The sequence below is a fragment of the Electrona antarctica genome (genome assembly GCF_951216825.1).
Source record: "Electrona antarctica genome assembly, chromosome: 16".
NCBI classification, from domain to species: domain Eukaryota; kingdom Metazoa; phylum Chordata; class Actinopteri; order Myctophiformes; family Myctophidae; genus Electrona; species Electrona antarctica.
In genome coordinates this window covers 22,845,782-22,867,384 of record NC_136797.1, presented here as the reverse complement: position 1 = coordinate 22,867,384, position 21,603 = coordinate 22,845,782, and the positions used below count along the sequence as shown (strand labels likewise).

Below are 21,603 nucleotides of genomic sequence, written 5' to 3'. Positions count from 1 at the left end.
ACATATAGGCTATAGGCCTATATTATGAAATGTATAATGAAGTATTGTTAGATGTTGAAAGATACCCAGTGCATGTGGATGTATCTGGCAGCAGTGGCAATCTGCTTAACAGATTGGTTCCAGGGGGTCCCGACTCCCAAGCAAAATGTGTTTAATAGCATGAGCATCGCAAGCAGTGTAGCCACTTTAAATGAACACTAGCCTATTTTATACTTTGACTATAAAATAAAATAAATCACAATGCAAACATGCGATGCGTTGTGAGCTTACAGATCAGCCTTTTTTGTTTTGTTTTTCAAGATGAGGGTCCCGCAGCCAAATAGGCTATACATTTCGATTTTAGTGGTCTTTGACTTGAAACTATTATAGAAAGAATCACTGGTATCCCCAGCAGGGAAGGGAAGTATCCGGCAGCAGACTGAGCAGAGTGTGTGCTCGTATAGCGGCACAGTCTGTCGCGTAAAGAGGGCAGGGCAGCAGCAGCACCACCAGCAGCAGCAGCACCAGCAGCACCAGACAGAGGAGCCCCAGCACGCACGGAGTCGGAGCAGGAGAGGAGATGCTCGGCGCGTACCGAGGGGACCGACGCATTGACTGACAGACAGTCTAGGAATTTAAGCCTCGCGGCGGAGTCGGCACTGAGGAGCGCCCCGTGCGGAAACCATGTTGACCCACCAGCTGCACCACGGCTCTCTCCTCCGTCAAAAGGCATCTGTGTGAAAATACCTTCCTTCCATCATCAATGCAGATCAGCCTAAACTAGGGCAAAGCGAAAGGAGGCTTTATATCCCTTCGCGTCAGCGGCAGCCACGGTTTTAACGGAATCTAGTCTATAAAGCTGTCGATCCGACGGAGGAATTGAATCAGCGACGCGGCTTGCTGCTCCACACACACCACCAACCTTTCACACACAACTGGACATAGTCGGGACTCGGGACGGACGGATGGACGCCGGTATCTTTTTCAACTATTTCTCACGCAGTTATAAGCATTATTGGATAGCTGGAAACGAATCTAGTTGGGCTTTTTTTTAAGTAAAATATTTGAGTGGAGTGGAACATCTTTATAATACGATTGTATCTCTATGCGTCTGTGAGGCAAGGTGCAGCAGTAGGCTAATACCGGAGCCGGACGCGGGGACCCTCCTCACATCGGTCGGTTTCTGACGGAATAACAACCAAATAACTATATAGGAGGAGACGCTCTGGAGGAATCGAAGTTCTCTTCAAAGTGCGTTATTACGACACGACGAGAAGCGTGTGCGTCTGTGTCTGTCCGCCGCTGCTCTGCTGTGTGTTCAACGTGGCCGAGGAGAAGTAGCCTAGTTTTGTTTTGTTTGTTTGCGATCATTTCGCAGGCTAAACGGGATAGGCTATACTCGCCTGCATATGGAATAAAACCCAAGGACAGGAAGAAACAAAACAAAAAGAGAGTGGTTTGATTTGTTTCCCCGTCGCCTGGAACAACAGGCGGGTGAGCTTGAAAAGATTCTCCGGAGAATGATCAATGACCAATGGGGATCAGTCATGAACACCTCTTCAGAACTCGAAGATGGCTCTCGGCATAAAAACCAGGTATGTAAACGAAAACGAGGCTGCTATACTGTAGGCACTGTCTGTGGAGCGGTTCTCAACGTCCCCTCCGGGGACCGCCCAGGGTCCAAATGGACCATTACGCGCGGTCTTTAAATTCCGAGAGTGTGCAACAGCAGCAACATTGAACCAAATGGAGTCGCGACGATCCATTTGGTTCCAATTTGCACTCTCGGAGTGAGATTAACACAGTCGTTTACAGTGATTGGGGGGGCTACATTAAACATGCATGTCGAATGAGGGTCGCGGTGGCATCCGACACGTCCTCGAAATTCATAAAAGGTTGAGAAATCAATTGGTCTATGGGTTGTTAGTGGGGTTAGGTAGGGGGGTAGCTCTGGTCCGTAGCCTTACTGCTTTGATTATGCAGGGCAGAATCAAAGCAGTAAGGCTATATGGACCAGAGCTAGGTTATAGGGGCTGCATATGCACGCGCTTGGTGCAGTGTATATCACGCCGCGTAAAAGAGGAGAGCTCTCTGCTGGGGAGATGTTCTCTGCACAGTGTGGAAAAGAAACGGCGATGCTTGCCCTATAGTCTCGTCTGTCTCCACGCTGTCTTATCTTAATGTTTCTGTCATCATTATTCATAACGTATTAATCGTATCCCAAACCCACCAGCGGTTCACATGCAGAGAATCGCCTGGCGATGATGTTGCTGTTGTTCATGCAAATCGTGTAGGCATATATAAGACTGCGTTATAAGATACCGGCGAGTGGCGACCGATGTGTTCCAGTGATAAGGGCGCACTGAAGGAGGATAATATAGCGAGCATGGTGGTGGTGGTGGTGGTGCATGTAGTAACGTGTGTGAATGCTGCTGCCTGTTGGCTTGCGCATCTGTGTCGGTTGCTTTTTCCACACACAGCCTTATTTGTGTTTCCTTTCCATTTGTGGTGCATTCCTTTTGGGTTATTCAAATTCAAGCCCGAGACACAATATTTAACATTCTTTATAATTGCCATGGAGGATGAAACTGCACTGACAATCTTTGAGTGGGTTTTATAAGTCTGTCTGCTCTCTCCTCGCGGGAGTGGACGTGGTGGGCTATAGCTGCGTTGTTGTTCTACTGTATAGCTTTACGAAATCACTTTGTGGGAATGGTTGATGTGCTGGCAAGGTCAGGGCGCGCGCGCGTGTGTGCGTGCGTGCGTGTGTGTGTGTGTGTGCGTGCAATCCTGGTGCAATCAGGGAACGCCAGAGATTCTGCTGTGTGGGAACAGGATTGTCTGCAGAGATGTACATGCCTATGAATCTCATTCTCAACCCAGATGACGTGGTATTTGTTTCTATCCATTTGAGGAAAACATACCGTAGATTGATTGATTGATTGAAATATGTATTAACAGTTTGCAGAATTACAGTACATTTCGAGCACAAACTCAATACAAAGACTGTTAACTGTGAGTGGACAACCCAATTAAGCATTGCACTTGTTTACAAGAGGGTCCACCTTGTTCAATTCATCAAAACATTTAGAGACGTACAAATAGACACTTCTATATAGTCAAAGAACAGAACAGGAATTCAGCATAAAGGAGGTAAAAAGGGAAAAGAAACGTATACAGTGAGGGGAAAAAGGGGGTGGGCGGTGGGGGGGGGGGATTCAGATTTTACGGAGGCTGCGTTTTGATATGGTTTGCATCTGTTTGTTCATTGTGCACTGCAAGATTGTATACAGACACCATTATCTTGCACATACAGGCACTGTGGCACAGGAGCTTCCTGTTAAAAAATATATAGAAATCTGACTTTTAATTACATTGTTTCACGTGGGAATATTATATGGTCCTAAAACACACACACACACACGCACGCGCACACACACGCACGCACGCACGCACGCACACGTCACACGCACGCGCACACACACAGGCAGAGAGACTAAAGACAGAGCATCTTGGAAGTCATTTAGTTCAGGATATAGGCTATACCCTGGCCTATACCGTCTGGCCTATACTATACCGTCTCTGAGGGTAATCGATAGCAGAGCTGCACGAGAGCTCAGAAGTTTCTAGAGAGCTGACATGGATTGTGCTGCTCATGATGAGCAGAAGGCATTCCACTGACATGCTAACCAGCATGCCCCTGGCGGGCACGAAAACACATGCAAGACACATACATATACACAAATGCATATGGATACGGACGGTGCACGCACGCACGCACGCACGCACGCACGCACGCACGCACGCACGCACGCACGCACGCACGCACGCACGCACGCACGCACGCTACACGTATGCATGCACACACAGCATGGCAGCAGTTGCTCAGGGGTATAGAGTGGCCGGTAGAGAGGCCGGATGGGAATGTGAGGGGAATGTTCGATCCCGGGCTCACCCATGAGTTAGTGTCGAAGTGTCCTTGAGCAAGATGCTGAACCCCTAATTGCTCCTGATGTGCAGGTTGGTGCCTTGCATGGTTTCCGTCGCCATCGGTGAATGTGATGCACAATCTATGTAAAACGCATTGGATAAAAAAAAGCACCATTGGTGTATGAATTAATTGATTGATTGATTGGGAAAAATATTTCACAGTATGTATGGGTACTGTACATTTCAAACCAAAGCACAAGTCAATACAAAAACTGCTATTTTGAGGACTCTGCCTTTTTTATGGGTCCAGTTTCGAATTGCATCCGCCCGTAGGTGCTTTGAGAGTGGTTTTGAAGGAGTCAAGGGATTCACATTTCTCATTGGCTGTTGGTAGGGAAGTCTGGGGCCTTGTTTTAAGGGCCCTTGAGGCGTGATTATGAATCCCACCAACGTTCTAGGGTAGACCCGCCTCACCATGTGTCTGATTGGCTCCCGGGAAGGCATCGTTTTACTGAGGTTAGGCCGTTCGGGTTAGGTTTAGGGGGGTGCATACTTAGTTTAGACTAGTCATTGGTTAGACATGGGTTAAGGTTAGGTTTAGGTGTGCTGCCCCGTGGGGGGTTAGGTTTAGGGTGAGGGTTTGAGATAGGTTGTAGTTGTAGGACTAATGACTGGTCGCAAAAACGAGAACTGTCAATCACAACGACTACTGGCCAATCACAGCAGGGCTTTCCTAGAACTGTGGTGGGATAAATAATAACGCGCCCTTGAGGTGCTGTGGTACCAAGAGGTGCATGCATATTGGAAGAAACCTTGTACAAGGGCTCCTGTTAGGGTCTTCAAGGTGTTTTGGACTAGTGAGGAGATCCTGTACAAGGATGTTCTTTGGTTGACTTTTTTGATTACATTGAATTGAATGTGTGCACACTGGGTGAATGTAGAGCTGTGGATTAAAAGCTCTAGGCCTATATAAATGCACCATTCACCATTTACTACACACACACACACACACACACACACACACACACACACACACATACACACACACAACCCAACCTCTGAATGCCCAACCCAAACGCAACACAAAACGTTTGAAAATAGCTACAAGATCTACAAGCTCACAAGGCTTCGCATATATCGTATTGTAAGCTTGTAGATTGTCTATTTTCAAAGTATTTCAAAGTCTATTTTCGAGTATAGGGCTGTGGGTAATGTCATCCAAATCTACAAAGTAATATAGTAACTATAGCTGTCAAATAAGTACACTAGTTGCCTCTGAGATGTACTGTAGTGGAGTAGAAGTAAAAGTTTTGGAAATTGGAAATACTCAAGTGTAGCACAAATACCATATAAGTGTACTTAAGTAGACTACAGTACAGTACTTAAGCAAATGTATACTTTACACTACTAACTTCCTAATTGTAAGCATAATGTAAGGATTATTAAATGGTCATCACAATGATGGTCTCTCAAATTCTATTATACTCATAAAGTATAGTAGGCTAATACAAGTAGATATACACGCACACACACACACACACACACACACACACACACACACACACACACACACACACACACACACACACACACACACACACACACACACACACACACACACACACACACACACACACACACACACAGACACACACAGACATGCACAAACAGATGCACAGAATAATACCCCCTTTGGTGAGAAAGAATGTTGACATGGCCATCTCTCTTTAGTTTAATCTTGTCTTCTGTTCTCTCATCATAATATCGCTCTCCCGCTTAATTAGTATATAATCATTACCAGTTTCAGCATGACGCATCAGAATACAATATTAACAACACCGGGTAATAGCTTTGCATGGAAAACAAAAACAAAGAAACAAGTCAAGAGGTTCTCAGAGTGGGTTCCGGGGGGACGCCCAGTGGGTGGGTGCTCGAGGGGGTCCTCAGTGAGCTAATATAAATCAGTCTAACCACTTTAACCCATTCTGGACAGGAACCCCTTTTGGTGTTTAACTAAGCATGATGTTATACTTTAGCTATTGAAAAATAGCAGATCTACAAGCTCATAGCGCGCCACCGAGTGGCGCGCTACGAGCTTGTAGGTCTGCTATTTTTGAACAATCGTGAAAATGTGGCACAAATCTTTGAAATATATATATTCTTTCAGAAGACTTATTTTTTATTTCGACGTCAGGCGTACACTGTACATCGGCAACTTGAAAATAGCTGATCAGTTATAAGCCTAAGGTGTGATGCATTGTGAGCTTGTATAGATCTGCTATTTATATAAAACAAAAATATAATTCTGGAATATCTTTCAACGACACACATCTTGCATGACTGGTCCCCTGGCACGACATATCGTCAGATAGTGGTGAACAAAGTTTGAGATACTATACTACAGGTATTGGAGGCAATTAGGATACGTGAAAGAGTTGTTTTGGTAGCAGCCTTATATCAGAGAAGGGTTTGTTACGTGCGTGCGTGCGTGCGTGCGTGCGTGCGTGCGTGCGTGCGTGCGTGGGGTGTGTGCACGCTGGGGTGTGTGCGCTGTGGTTTTGAGCTGTCTGGCTATATGGTTTTCTCTCGGTAACCTTGTCCGACTAATGAACTTGCTGAGCTGGCCGGAGGTATAGAGGGGAGGCCACAACACGTGGAGCGGATCACAGGCTGCAGCGGAGCAGAGCTCTTCCTGGTTCACTGGGCCTGTGATTTCCCTGTGGGTGGCTCTGCCTGCCATGGCAGCAGATATGCCTCTAACAACCTCAGCTTCACTCTCTCCTGTCTCTCATTTTTATACACTGTAAGTGTAACTTGAGTAAAAGTTCCAAGAAAAACAGCAATGCAGTAATATGTATAATCAAAAAGTCTGCGTGGTATTCAAAATGTACTTGAGTACAATTGGCATCAAAATATATTTAAAGTACCAAAGGTAAAAAGTTCTCATTATCCATCCATGCATCAATCTTCATACCGCTTATCCGTAGCCGGGTTGCGGGGGCTCCAGAGCAACATTAGTGACTTCGCCCTGGGGTATCCCAAGACGTTCCAAGGCTAGTGAGTCGATGTGTTTCCTCCAACTGCGCCTTGGTCTGCCCCGAGGTCTCCTCCCAGTGGGACGTGCCTCGAGGACCTCCCTATAGGGAGACGCCAGAGAGGCATCCTAACCAGATGCCCGAACCACCTAAGCTGGCTCCTTTCCAGGCGAAGAAGAAGCGACTCTACTCCGAGTCTCTCGTGTGACTGAACTTTTCACCCTATCTCTAAGGGAGATGCCAGCCACCCGTCGAAGAAAACTCATTTCGGGCCGCTTGTAGTCGCAACCTTATTCTTTCGGTCATGACCCACACTTCATGACCATATGGTGAGAGTAGGAACGAAGATTGCTCGGTAGACAGAGAGCTTTGCCTTCTGGCTCAACTCTCTTTTCGTCAGTGCGCCGTACAGTCTCATTATGCAGTTTTCAAATGTAGGCCTATTACCATTTATACAAATCTTCTGAAAATAGATCTACAAAAGGCTAAAAGTGGTAGGTTTTGTAATAATAATAATATAAATCTACAAATAACTATAGTAACTAAAGTTTCCTTATTGTCATGGAGTAAAAAGTACAACATTTTACTATAAGATGTTCCTCAAAATTATACTCAAGTACATTACTTGACTACATGTACTTAATACTTTCCACCACTGGATTTGTAGGCCAGCACGGAATTAGCCGATCTACAAGCTCACTGAGCTTGTAGATCGGGGTATTTTGGGAGTACAATTAAATCAACCATCAGGGTTTATCTGCAGGGTTTGCATTTCGTATACCTTTCGAGTACAAAGGTGGATGGTGGCGTACGTACAGTACGCGTACACTGTGCTTCTGTTAGATTACGCATACAGTACAGTGCCTTGTGTGTACGACACAGTACCACACACGCACACCGTGGCCATGTGTTCAGGAGGAGAGCGATGGGAGGGAAAAGGGAGGAGGCAGCTTATTAAATTTATCCAGGGAAAGCAATCCTTCAGAGTCATTGATTTTGGTTTGATGCCGTTCTTTATGTGAACAGCGGGAGATTATTCACCTTCCACTTGTGAAAAAATATGGACTGGTGCCATTTATGAATATTAAAGTCAAATTTATTTCATTTTTTTCTCGATGATGTTGATGATCCTTGAATGTGAATTTGGTCTCCTGTCACCTCTGTGACAAGTTGGCAAAGTTAAGTACTGTATAAAACAAATAAGTCCAAACGTGTTTGCTGCATATAAAGTGTAAAAATACTTAAACATGCATTTATATGCTAATGCGTATGTTTTTTGTTTTTGTTTTGCGTTTGACGACAACGCCTGATTGTTCAGTCGTAGGATCAAAGCCTGTGTTTAGCCACAGAAAACCATGCTTCATTGGCCCGAGTCCTCCAGGGCTCTATACTAGGCCCCCTGCCTGTTTTACATTAAGCTCACAGCGCGTCACTATAAGGGTTGGGATCCTTTAGGATTTTAACGATTCCGGTTCCTTAACGTTCTATTAACAGTTTGAGTCCATAAAACGCGTTACCCGCTATTTAATCAAATATTCTATGCTGCCGAGATTGTTTTATTACCGTTAGAGCATACGCTGAAGTATTTGCTCTTTCAACGACGAAAATCCGGCGAAAAATGGTCCGTCGGCATGTTTTGATCATCAGCAACAGCGGCCATTACAATGCGCTACAGGATCCGCCTCCATGAGGCATTGTAGTCCAAACAAACCCCCCGTCCACTTACATTGAGCTCAATTTCCCAGAAGCCCTAGCAGCCCAGATGATGACTTGATTTCCGATTTCGTCATCATAACGCGACGGCCTCGTCAACAGGTCCCGGATAAATCCGCTGTTTCTTTTTAATTATTTTAAAACGGCAAATTAAACGCATTAAACAAATGTCGGGTATAACGTTATACACGCGGTGGGACCCTGGATTAAACAATTAGCGGCCGTCAAACTGTTAACGAATGTTAATAGTATATGTAGTATAACAGAAGCACAATTTGAAATTTGCACCCTATATGGTCTGTGTGTTTGACTAGGGTTTGACTGGATTGCTGAATTCCTACAATGCCCATAATGCTTTAGTGCACTGCCCCTCCTTGTGGAGAGGAGGGAGGCTGTGTGGAGGTGTGACTTGTAGTCCAGGAAGGAAGTGAGACCACATTTTCATGACAAATTTTAGTCATGAACATGGCGTCGTCATGACAAAATATCTAGAAACACACATTACACACATGGAGTATCTTGTGTCCTATGGTAAACATCATTCACCCATTCTGGGCGGGAACCCCTTTTGGTGTTAGCATTATGTTATGCTTTAGCTATTGAAAAATAGCAGATCTACAAGCTCATAGCGCACCACCGAGTGGCGCGCTACGAGCTTGTAGGTCTGCTATTTTTGAAAAATCGAAGAACGACTGACATAGAAACATAGCTTTTTCAGAAAACTGTCAGGATGTTGAAGACATTTTTAGAATCTGATCTCAGGTCAAAATGGGTTAAAATATAAGATCTGGTTGCAAACAGGGTAAAGTGGCCCTTCAACTATCTGATCATCTGCCATTTTCACAGACAGTTCGCCCCCCCACCCCAGAATAGGACGCTATCTGGGTTCATGCGGTTTAATGCTTCGCCGTTCAATTCTGCATAAAACCCAGATTATATGCAAATGCATGTTTGGATTCACAGTATAAACATGCATAAACAGGGCATTTGCATAATAGTGTATGCATGATGGTGTGCGTTTAACGTTAATGCCCGAGCGTTTCAAGTTGTAAAATCAAAGCCTGCGGTTAACAGGAGTGTGTAGGCCTCTCTGCTCTTAATGGAAGGTGTGAGCGAAGCGAAGGTGTGAGTGGAGAGAGTGAGTGTGTTGGGTGGTATCAGCGAGTAGTAGTAATGAACCATCACGGTGAACTCGTTATGTAAGTGAAGTGCACTCCTTTTTGCATGGAAAGTGAGTCAGTACAGCACCTCCATGTTGAATGGGGCGTTTTATTGCAACGGATTGGGAGTCGATCTTACTTTGCACTTGCCGAGGCCATTTTGCCGCGTTTGTGCAAAGCCTTTAAGACTGGGGAAGGTTATAAACGAAACGGTCATAATGTCCCTAGTGCCTTTGGCCTTGTTCCGCCGCCCTGTATCTGCCCGTGTCATCTGACCCTACCTCGCCACTATCTTCTCTCCCTTTTGTCATTCTGTTTGGGGGACATTTACATTGTCTGGTGGTGGAGGAGGAGGCTGGAAAAGATAGGAAAAAGGCTGGGACAAAGAAAGAATACAAAGATTTTGTTAAGTCATTATAGTAATGTTCACTCTAACAGATTCCGGAGAGAATGACAAGGGGAGAGCAGAGTGGTCCTTAATTGTACACAGCTGGGTGGAGCAATATGCAGTTTTCTTTTTGTTCAATTAAATTGCCTGGAAACTTATTTCTCGAAAGTGTTTGTTGTGTCACGATGACATCCACGACACAGAATGAAACACAATTTATTTTAGGAAAATGTCACAGCGAATACAAAAGATCAACCTGTAAGAATGAGGCTACTACTACTACTACTACTACTACTACTACTACTACTACTACTACTACTACTAATAATAATTAGCTGAAAATCATAACGCGATGCAAGCATTGCGTGCGGTGCACTGCAGCGAGGGTTTCTTAGTGTTGTCTGCTCTATCTTTCACCGATATATATATTTATTTCCTTTTCTTCTTTTAATTAAGAAAAAAGTAAAAAGGCCCATTTCATGAACAAAGAAATCCCAATAAACAAAGTTTTAAATAATGAAGACATTTTTACACGGGACACTGAAAAGTCAAACCATCTCCAAAATTGAAATTGAAAAATGAACTAACATAAGGAACTGGGAGTACTGCATATCAGATAACAGGCTATAGTATCTTATTTTTCTACTGAAAATACAATTCAACAAAACCAAAACCCAAACATATCTAGCAAGCCACCCACCCTCCCAGAGGGGAGTAGAATAGAATACTTGTGTAGTGTACACACAATGCAAACAAATGAAATGGGTATTGTTCCAGACAGGTATCAATTGCACTAATGCACTTAAAGAGTTGATGTATTATGAGAAACAACTCAAACAAGTTAATGAAAGTATTAATCCAGACAGGCATCAATTGCAGTTAGAGTTGATGTAAGAGAGGTTCCCGCTACTGTGGAAACCTTTCTCTTAAGGGTTAATCAGACTGTTACCACATCCCTCCACAGGGACTCTCTACAGCCATTCTACATGCTCACAACACGTTGCGTTGTGATGCGATGTGATGCACTTTGATGCGTTGTGAGCTTTGTAGATATTTTTTTGCCAAAATATTTGAGCATTAACACTATTTTTAAATGTTGATTGTTCAATTGAATTGAATTATTATTTTGTTTAAATTTCAAAAGAAACAGTTTTGTATTTCCTTTTGGGTCTGCAATACAGTTTGTTTACAGCATAAATAATTACTGACGCAGGTACGGACCCTTTATTTATTTTAGTTATTTAACTAAAAATATAAAGTCTCAGACATATTGTTTTTCTTTTCTGATTGTTATAGGGTTAATGTAGTTTGTTGATTGACAGCCATGAAGCATATCTGTCTCAAGGTTTTAATCCCAAACACCTCCAACAAAAACAAAAGCCCACACAGCCTCTTGCAAAACTCCCAGGAACATGCAAATGCCTTCTGCCTTCTCTGTTAGTTAGTCTCACTTGGACTGGCTGCAAGGCACATATGCCCCAAAGCATTATTATTACCATATTGCCTCACTGGTAATCCAAAGAACTGTTTTAAATTTATTTATCTGATTGTATCTAATTGTCTGGTTGCTCCTGGGGATGGTTGTTTGTTTTGGAGTACGGCATTTCTGGAGTGCGTGCGAGTGAGCGCACATGTGGTTGGTTTCTTTGCTTGATTATTATATTTTGATATAGGCTACTATAGAGTGGTGCCCGTTGGGCACTGGCCTACTTGGAACGATGCAAGTTGGAAATGAATGCCCCACCCAGTTATTATGTCTGTGTCCCTTTTATGCCCAAATATGGAGTTATTTATCAGGCATGCCCAAATGTGGAGTCTATGCAGATATCAGAACACCATTGTAATGTCAGAACAGGCCAGCTCTAGAGGTGATCAGGTGTGATCAATCGACTAATTTGGGCCCTATCCAGAGCCTCTAGAGTGGTGCCCGTTGGGGACTGGCCCACTGTGTGTGTGTGTGTGTGTGTGTGTGTGTGTGTGTGTGTGTGTGTGTGTGTGTGTGTGTGTGTGTGTGTGTGTGTGTGTGTGTGTGTGTGTGTGTGTGTGTGTGTGTGTGTGTGTGTGTGTGTGTGTGACGTGTGTCACATGGTAGATTGAGGGAATGAATGCAATAAAAGCAATAGAAAAAAAGAAATCAATATTTTTCAATGGCAGTTAGGAATTTTCTCTTCTTTTAAAGAAACCACATGTTTCTCCCAGCACAACAATATCACAAACTTGTGTACCGTAGCTTGTGTTGTTTGTGTAACTATTGACTGGATTAAGAAGAAAGCCAAACAGACAACAGAGTGCCTAGAAGGTATATGGTGCACAGCCAGGCCAGGGCAAGGTTATAGCCTACCTCCTACACGAGGCTGTATTGACAGATATGTCAGCAAGTTGACCTGATGGGCAAGGTTTCTCATCTTCTGAGGAGCCTGGAGTGAAAGAGGTCAAAGACCAGAAGGCAGGCAGTAGAATTTGATTTCCATCGGCCGCTCTACAACAGGATTGCTCTCCCATTCGCGTTGCATATCCATGACTGCTGTCTCCTGCCTCTGGCCAGTAGTGGTGGGAGAAGTACTCACAATGGAGTGAAAGTATTGAAAATTGGAAATAGTAAAGTAAGAATATCTCAACATTGTACTTAACCCATTCTGGGCGGGAACCCCTTTTGGTGTTTTAACTAAGCATTATGTTATACTTTAGCTATTGAAAAATAGCAGATCTACAAGCTCATAGCGCGCCACCGAGTGGCACGCTACGAGCTTGTAGGTCTGCTATTTTTGAAAAATTGTAAAAATGCGGCACAAATCTTTGAATATATATTCTTTCAGAGCGAACGTTTTTTGTATTTTGACGCCAGGCCTAAATGTGTTAACAATAATGACGTGTATACACGTCTTTAGAATCAAAACCACGGGGTGCCTTGGACGTATATATGCGTCATCTTTACACACAGAGAAGTCTTGGGCTATTTCTATGAACACCTTGCTGGGTTAATTTCGTTCAGCCATTATTCTGGTTTATTTGGTTACTGTAACACACTGCTGGGTTGTTCTGTCTACCCATCACCCTGGGTAACCCCTGGGTCAAAGCGCTTCAACACCTGCCTGGGTTATTTTAACCCAGAGGTTGCTGGGTTAATTTCGTTCAGCCATTATTCTGGTTTATTTGGTTAATGTAAACACACTGCTGGGTTGTTCTGTCTACCCATCACCCTGGGTAACCCCTGGGTCAAAGCGCTGGGTTATTTTAACCCAGAGGTTGGCTTTATTGATTTTCCCGCTTGATTGATTGATTGATTGAAATATTTATTAACAGTTTGCAGAATTACAGTACATTTCAAGCACAAACTCAATACAAAGGCTGTTAAGTGTGTGAGTGGACGACGACGGGGGGGGTGGGGGGTCTCAAGGTTCGGGGACCCCCAGGGACCCCCCAGGGACCCCCCAGGGACCCCCCACATGGTAACTTAAGGCACTTCTGGTTGTCGGGTTGAGATATAACCTACATATTCTGATTCAGCGCCATTGGTTTAGTGGGGGTAGAAGGAGTTTTGGAGCAAAATGACTAAAATTCGAGAAAATATGATTTTTTTTAAACTTTCAAACAGCAATTTGACCCATTTCTAAGTCTTCTAGACAGTTAAAACTAACACCATTAGATTTCCCTTACTTGACATAGGGGGGGAAGTGTATTTAGAGGAATCCTTACAAAATTGGATTTTTAGTGGCCTCCAACGCGTTAAAATCAATTAAAAATCCTAAATTTGTCCGTTTGTTTTGAGCAGGCAAATTTCTTCTTCGTCTCATCAAGCTGAATCCATTGAACTTGGTCATGAGTCTCTACGACACTTCTAACTATTAAAGGTCACGCCCATGACCCCTGTGCGGCGTCGAGCCCCTTTTAAGCTATAGACGACAGGGAAAAACCAATTTTTCTAAAACAAAGGGTGTCTATCCATGTCTGAAGCACGGGGAATCCAATGGAATTGGTTTCAAGTCTCTACGACACTTCTAAATATTTTAGATATTTTTTTAGACACGTTTTTTGGACCCCACAAACACAAATATTTTTTTTTTTTTATAAAAACTACTTATTCTGACTCACTTTGCCACGCTGGATTTAATGGAATTGGTCCCGTTGCAAAGAAATGTTTTGTTATTTTTCTAGCCTCTCTAAGGCCACTAAGTCAAAAACCATTAGATATTAGAGGCCCATATTTTAGTATGTTCTATAGCTTGTCAGGACGAACAATCTGATATGTGTTTCTCCACACACGGTCATGTGGTTCTGAAAACTAGGGTTAGACTTTGAGGCGCGATAGCTCCTCCCACAAAGGTCGAAAATGGGCGTGCCTTACATCCACGCATAGCTATCGATTTGACGAACGCGCCAATATGTGTCTCCCCGCACACGGACCTGTGGTTCTCAAAATTAGGGTTAGCATTTCACCATTCAATACACTCTAAGGTTTACCATGTCTATAAAGCTTGTGGATTACAGGTCAGAGTTGGAGAACTCTTGCTACGGGTGTCGCACGAGAAGCGCGGACCTATCGGAGCGTAGATCTTGGAGAGCTGTACGCGCCCATGTGAATTACTTGGCTGACGGACCTATCGTTCCCGAGCTATCGCGCATTGAAAACTAACCCTAACGCTAGCCAATTAAGAGAACCGTAAGTCCGTGTGCTGGGAAACACATATCAGCGTGTTCAGCTTGTCGTGCTGAGTCCGAAAATTGTCTCACTTTTTTCCAGACGTGTTTCGAGGGCAAGGGACCGATAGTAGGCGTTTACACCCACTTCCTGACATTGTAGAGAGATGAGACCACAACCGTAGGAATCGGGTCGAAAAAGTAAGTGGGGATACATACCCCTTGATTATTTTAAAACATTTGAAATATATCGTTTCTGGGTGCATTTGTGACACTGGGTGCATTTGTGTCCAAAACGGTTGAGAAATTAAAGAGTTACCATGTGGGGGTCCCTGGGGGTCCCCAGGGGTCCCCGAACCTTGAGACCCCCAAAAACGCCCCCAGGGGGGTGACACGACTCCAACAAACCGACCCCTGTCCAAAACGGTTGAGAAATGAAAGAGTAACATGTGGGGGTCCCTGGGGTTCCCCAGGGGTCCCCGAACCTTGAGACCCCCAAAAACGCCCCCAGGGGGGTGACACGATTCCAACAAACCGACCCCTGTCCAAAACGGTTGAGAAATGAAAGAGCTACCATGTGGGGGTCCCTGGGGGTCCCCAGGGGTCCCCGAACCTTGAGACCCCCAAAAACACCCCCAGTGGGGTGACACGATTGGATATGTACTGTAATTCTGCAAACTGTTAATAAAACAATCAATTGATTAATTGCGTACAAAAGGAAACAAATTAACAGCCTGAACAGAAAAACACATTTGTGACATTTGCCAGTGGGACTGTGTGTGTACCTTTAAGTTCCCAGTATGCCACTCGCGCGCGCTTTGGGATTTTCTGTTTATTAGATCTAAAAGCTTTTCTTCAATATAGCTGTTGTCTGAGGAGGCAATATAACTCTGTTTTGTACTTTCTACGTCACTTCCCAGCACCCGCGCGGCGCGCGCACACAACACACGTGACACACACACACACACACACACACACACACGTTACAGAAAAGCGCGGGCTGACTCGGCTGAGCAGTGAACAAACCACCAACAACAACAACAACAGAGTTCAGCTCACTTCACCCGACCGGCGTTTATCCATCGTGAGTTTTCTTTTTATTACTTGTATTAAACTACTATGAGGCCTAGCTTTGCTTTAGCCTCCATGTTGGCAAAACAGAAACGAGACGTCATGGGATAACTATCATAGCATATGATAGTTATGATTCATAGGCTACTATGAGCAGAGGGGCTAATGGCTAGCATGGTTAGCATGGTGTTATCCTCGGTGACCGGCAGTGTTGACAACATAGCATGCATGGTTAGCATGTTGCATGCATGAGAAACAGGGACAATACACCGTGAATGATTACATTGACTTCATGTAAAGATAGTTATTTCGTCTGCTTTATACTGCTTTTACTATATACGGCTATATTTTTGTATTCTACCGGCAGTTAGCCTCGGTGACAGGCAGCGTTGTGCCTAAACATAGCATGGTTAGCATGTTGCATGCATGAGAACAGGGACAATACACCGTGAATGATTACATTGACTTCATGTAAAGATAGTTATTTCGTCTGCTTTATACTGCTTTTACTATATACGGCTATATTTGTGTATTCTACCGGCAGTTAGCCTCGGTGACAGGCAGCGTTGTGCCTAAACTAGAATAGGCTTTGCAAGCTAGAACCAATTTCGATAGTTATTTGTTTTTGAAGTGCAAACGCAGGTTGCCTCATCACAAATTATTACTACATTCGCTAAGTTTACAATAAATGTCAAGTCATTCTGTTTTCTAATTTAGATAATCTGATTTCATTCTAGTCATGGAGTTTCACCATGGACAGTTTTGTTGCAGAGATGCTGACTGCATGGCAACTCTCTAATTTAATTGAGACATTTAAAGGTAAATACATTTTTATTGAGGCAATGTTGTACTATAAACTATTTTGATATATTTTAAGGAAGCCATATCCAGTTTGTTACTAAATCCACACCATTTGTTGCTAAAAAACAAAATTGCAGATTTACAAGCTCACAACAGATTGCATTGTGAGCTTGTAGATATTTCTGGCTGCTAATCCTCCCAAAAAATAATTGTTTTGATTTTTTTTTAATATATATATTTTTTTTAATTAAAAAAAATCGAAACAATGATTTTTTTTTTTTTTTTAATACGTGGTGCCAAAGTTTGTTTTCGCCATTGAGAATGCATTTGGCGTTTAAATTCAATAACTCAGAAACTATAAAACATTTCAAAGTAAAAAGTTCCAGCATGTGTCTCCACAGTCAGCTGAATTATAAAAAATGTGAATGGATTTTCTAGGTGAAAGTGATTTTTGGGCAGTTTTGCATGGGCTCTCAATGTGTTTTAAAATTGTAATAATAATTGTGACTGGCCTACATTTGTAACATTTACTTATTTCTTTATTTTCATTCTTGAATTTCAGAGGAGGAGGTTGATGAGGAGAGTTTCCTATTGTTGGACACCAATGCCATTGCAGCACTAATACCAAAAATCGGACAGCGTGTCAAGTTTCAGAAACACCACAAGGAACTTGTGAGTAAAACATTTTAGGTTTGATCGGAAGTTTTTGTAATGATGGCATATACATGCTTCCGCTGCAAAGAAGCCATAGCCGGTGATGCCAAGGCTCTGTTTATTCATTTGAGGGCAGTGCATTCCATGACTTCTGCTTCAACATTTTGGCAGTGCTATGAAAATGGTTGCAGGCGGACTTTTGGGTTTGTGCGGTCTTTCAGAAGACACCTTTTGAAAGACCATCCTGTTGTTCCAGGCCAGCATCATGGCACTGAACAGCATTCCAGGGGGGCCTCAAGAGCATCTGTAGAGAGCACATCTGTTACCATGAATGTAGAAATGCATAATACAGCAAATTCTGATCCTGAAGAGGCTTTTGTGCAACAGGATGATTACTGGGATGACCTAGAACAAGAAACCATAATGGACAGAGTAGCTGAGTTTTTAGCAACCCTTAAGGCTAAATCAGCACAGACCTACAGTACAGTCCGTTTTGTTGTGCAACATACAACCAGCTTGGTTTCGGACATTGTCGGTTCACTACAGAGGAAGACTTTGTATCTGTTCGAAAGATTTGGTCATAAGGATGATCCCGCGGTACAAGCGCTTGCCCATGATTTTGAGGCAGCAGCTAGTCCATTTGAAGGGTTGGAATCTGAATTCAAACAGATGAAGTATTTTGTGAAGTCGGGCAACTTCATTGAGCCGGTAGAGGAGATGTTCCCTGGAGGCTCCTTTGTGCAGAGAAGGGCCCCTGCTACTGGGACAGTTAGACAGGTCTTACTGCCAGACGTGTTTTATCGTGTCCCCCTGAAACCTCTGTTGCAAAAAGTGCTCGAGATCCCTGGCATTTTGGATGCCATCTTTGCCTGGCAGCAAAGAGAAGATGGAGTCCTTTCAGACTTCTATGATGGGGAATACTGTAAGCAGCATCCTCTCTTCTCCAGCAAAGTGTCTGTTCCACTTGTAATCTATAATGACGACTGTGAAACGGTAAATCCACTGGGGGCAAAGGTTGGCGTTCACAAGTTGGGGTTCATTTACATGATGATCAAGAGTTTGCCCCCAGAGTTTTCATCAAAACTCTCATCACACTTTCTGGTGGCAGTTTACAAAGTGGATGATGCCAAATCCTATCAGGTTGATGCTGTGCTGCGGCCAGTCATAGAGGAACTGAAGGATCTTGAGGTCAATGGGATAACTGTAAACACACCTCACTTTAAGGGTGAAATCAGGTTTGCAGTTGCCCAGTTGTGTGGGGACAATCTTGGTTTGAATGCCATACTTGGATTTACAGAGGGCTTCAATGCTAATTATTTCTGTCGCATCTGCAAAGCACACAGGACTACAACACAGTCACAGACAAAGGCAGATGCAACCCTGATGCGAAATGAGGCAAATTACGCGGCTGATGTTCGCTGTCATAGCTTGTCAGATACTGGTGTTAGCAGGGACAGTATTCTAAATAATTTGTCCTACTTTAATGTCACACACAACAAAGTGTTGGATATCATGCATGACTTGTTGGAAGGGGTGGGTCCATTTGAGCTGAAGTTGGTGCTCGCCTCCTTGATTGAGGACAAACACCTCACACTTGACACACTCAACTTCAGGATAACCAGTTTTGATTATGGCTTTTCTGATGTCAAGAACAAGCCATCTGTGATTGGGAAGCAGGAACTTAAAAATCCTTCAAGGGCAATGCGTCAGTCTGCATCCCAAACATGGTGTCTTCTCAGGCATCTTCCGTGTATGATTGGGGACCTCATACCGGAAGAGAATAAACACTGGGAGCTCTTGCTCCTCCTTCTGGATTGCATGGAAATAGTTTTCTCTCCATCTCTGACACAAGAAGTTACCGTTTATTTAGCTGCCATCATTGAAGAGCACCACTCTCTGTTCCTTGAGCTGTACCCCGATAGGCACCTCCGTCCAAAGCATCACTTCATGGTGCACTATCCAGAAGCAATTCGACAGTTGGGACCCCTGATTCAGTTCTGGTCAATGCGCTTTGAAGCCAAACATGCATTTTTTAAACGCATCTGCCACATCACCTGCAATTTTAGAAATATTTGCAAGACAATGGCGTTTAGGCACCAAATGACTCTCTGCTATTCCCTCCTCGCTGGTTCTGTATTCAAACCAGAAACTGAAATTGGTCCGGGTCACAGCACTCTGCTGGCTGAAATGGATGGTTTTGGTGAGGTACAAAGTGGTCTTGAAGATATCCCACCATTTACTGAAACATTTGTGCCAAATTGGGTCAATGTTAACGGTACAAAATACAGACCTGGCATGACAGTTTTTCTGTCCTATGATGATGATGGAGAGCCTCAGTTTGGCTTAGTGAAAAACATTGTAGTCATCAATCAATCAGTCAAGCTTGTTGCCCAAAAGTGGGACACTGTGGGTTTTGATAGGCATTTGTTTGCTCATTGCGTTGAGGCAACCACTAGTGTCTTTGCTGTCGACCAGAGTTCTCTTATGGACTATCACAGTCTCCATGCTGTGAAATCGTACAGAGATGACAGTTACTACATTTCGCTTAGATACAGAGTCTATTAACCACTGTATCCATATTCTGGGGGGCGATTTGCAAAAAATAGCAGATCTACAAGCTCCAAGCGGGCCATTTGGAACATGTTGTGAGCTTGTAGTTCTGCTATTTTTGATAAAGAGAATTTGAGTAGAGATTTAGTGTTGACTGGAAAAGCGGTCCAATTACATACAGGTTACATTTGTGTTTTTGTATGGACATAGTGTTGGGTGTTGGCACATGCACACATGGCATCAACGCATGGTGTTGTGTGCTGGCCCACTACGTCTTTCTTTTATCTGTTCTGTGTTTTTATATGGACATAGTGTTGGGTGCTGGCACATATGCACACATGGCATCAACGCATGGTGCTGTGTGCTGGCCCACTACGTCTTTCTTTTATCTGTTCTGTGTTTTTATATGGACATTGTGTTGGGTGCTGGCACATATGCACACATGGCATCAACGCATGGTGCTGTGTGCTGGCCCACTACGTCTCTCTTTTATCTGTTCTGTGTTTTTATATGGACATAGTGTTGGGTGTTGGCACATGCACACATGGCATCAACGCATGGTGTTGTGTGCTGGCCCACTACGTCTTTCTTTTATCTGTTCTGTGTTTTTATATGGACATAGTGTTGGGTGCTGGCACATATGCACACATGGCATCAACGCATGGTGCTGTGTGCTGTCACACTATACACTCTGTCTTTCTTTTATCTGTATTGTATTGTATTGCATTGTACTGTATGTGTCATTGTATGTTTAGTTTTACTACCATTTTAAGAGCCTGCTCAGGGACTACAGATGTAAATTAGCTTATGGCCAACTCTGGCACATTTACATGGAAGTGAAAACTGAAAGCACTGCTGCTGATTACTTATACTGATTACTTACTACTTAATTACTTACTTACATGTGGCTAGACAAATTTAGGACATTTGTGATGGCATTGCCTGATCCCGCAACTGTGAATACAGTTGACGAAAGTTGGCTCTGTCTCATCTGTATGTTTTAAGAAGTCTTTGGAATAGAGCGTCGCAGTCCCGCCCCTTACCATGGCCCAGGAAATGATTCTCCGTTAATTTTCCTCATAGACGTTTCAGAAAGTATTTATTTAAAGACGTTTACGCCGCGGACAAAGCCAACTCTTGTCGTGACAAATCATGACAACAAACCTTTCGGGCCAAACAAAGAATTAGAAAGTAGAAAAAACCGCAGGTTACAACACTTTGTTGTTTTTCTTCTATGTAATTATTTGTGTGTTATGATTTGTCACGACTCGAGTTGGCTTCGTACGACGCTTAAAAGGTCTTTAAAGACTGTCTATGGGAAAAATGCATTGGGATTCATTTCCTGGTCCATGGTAAGGGACTGCGACGCTCTATAGTCCATTAATTTAACTATGATTCTCTACAGATTAACACACCAAGTTTTGCAGAGGGTTCTCAAGGTGCTTCTGTGGCACCGGCACCAGCACCAGTGGAAGAATCCACATTCAGAATCCACAACGGCACCAATGTAGGAATCGACAATCTACAACCAACCTGTGTGTTGAACCTGCAGCTGGTACCAACATTTGTAAGTTGTTGGGGTCGCTGTTCTACACAAGTCACACAGGATTCAGTTGCATATTTGGCCACTCTGGCACGGTTTTTATTTCACAGAAAAGGTAGAGACAAGGTAAGTGCATCTAGA

The 21,603-nt window shown here is 43.6% G+C and overlaps 1 protein-coding gene across 1 annotated transcript in view; it reads left to right on the top strand.

Annotated features, from left to right (window-relative positions):
* Positions 1-1,499: 1,499 nt before the first annotated feature.
* The window catches only part of fibcd1b (fibrinogen C domain containing 1b), a gene marked incomplete at both ends in the record, with an annotated part of 343,932 nt that continues 323,828 nt past the window's right edge, over positions 1,500-21,603 (top strand). Inside the window, one exon of the mRNA XM_079524855.1 lies at positions 1,500-1,574. Coding sequence (XP_079380981.1) covers positions 1,500-1,574 — 75 coding nt within the window. The remainder of the gene's footprint in view (positions 1,575-21,603) is intronic.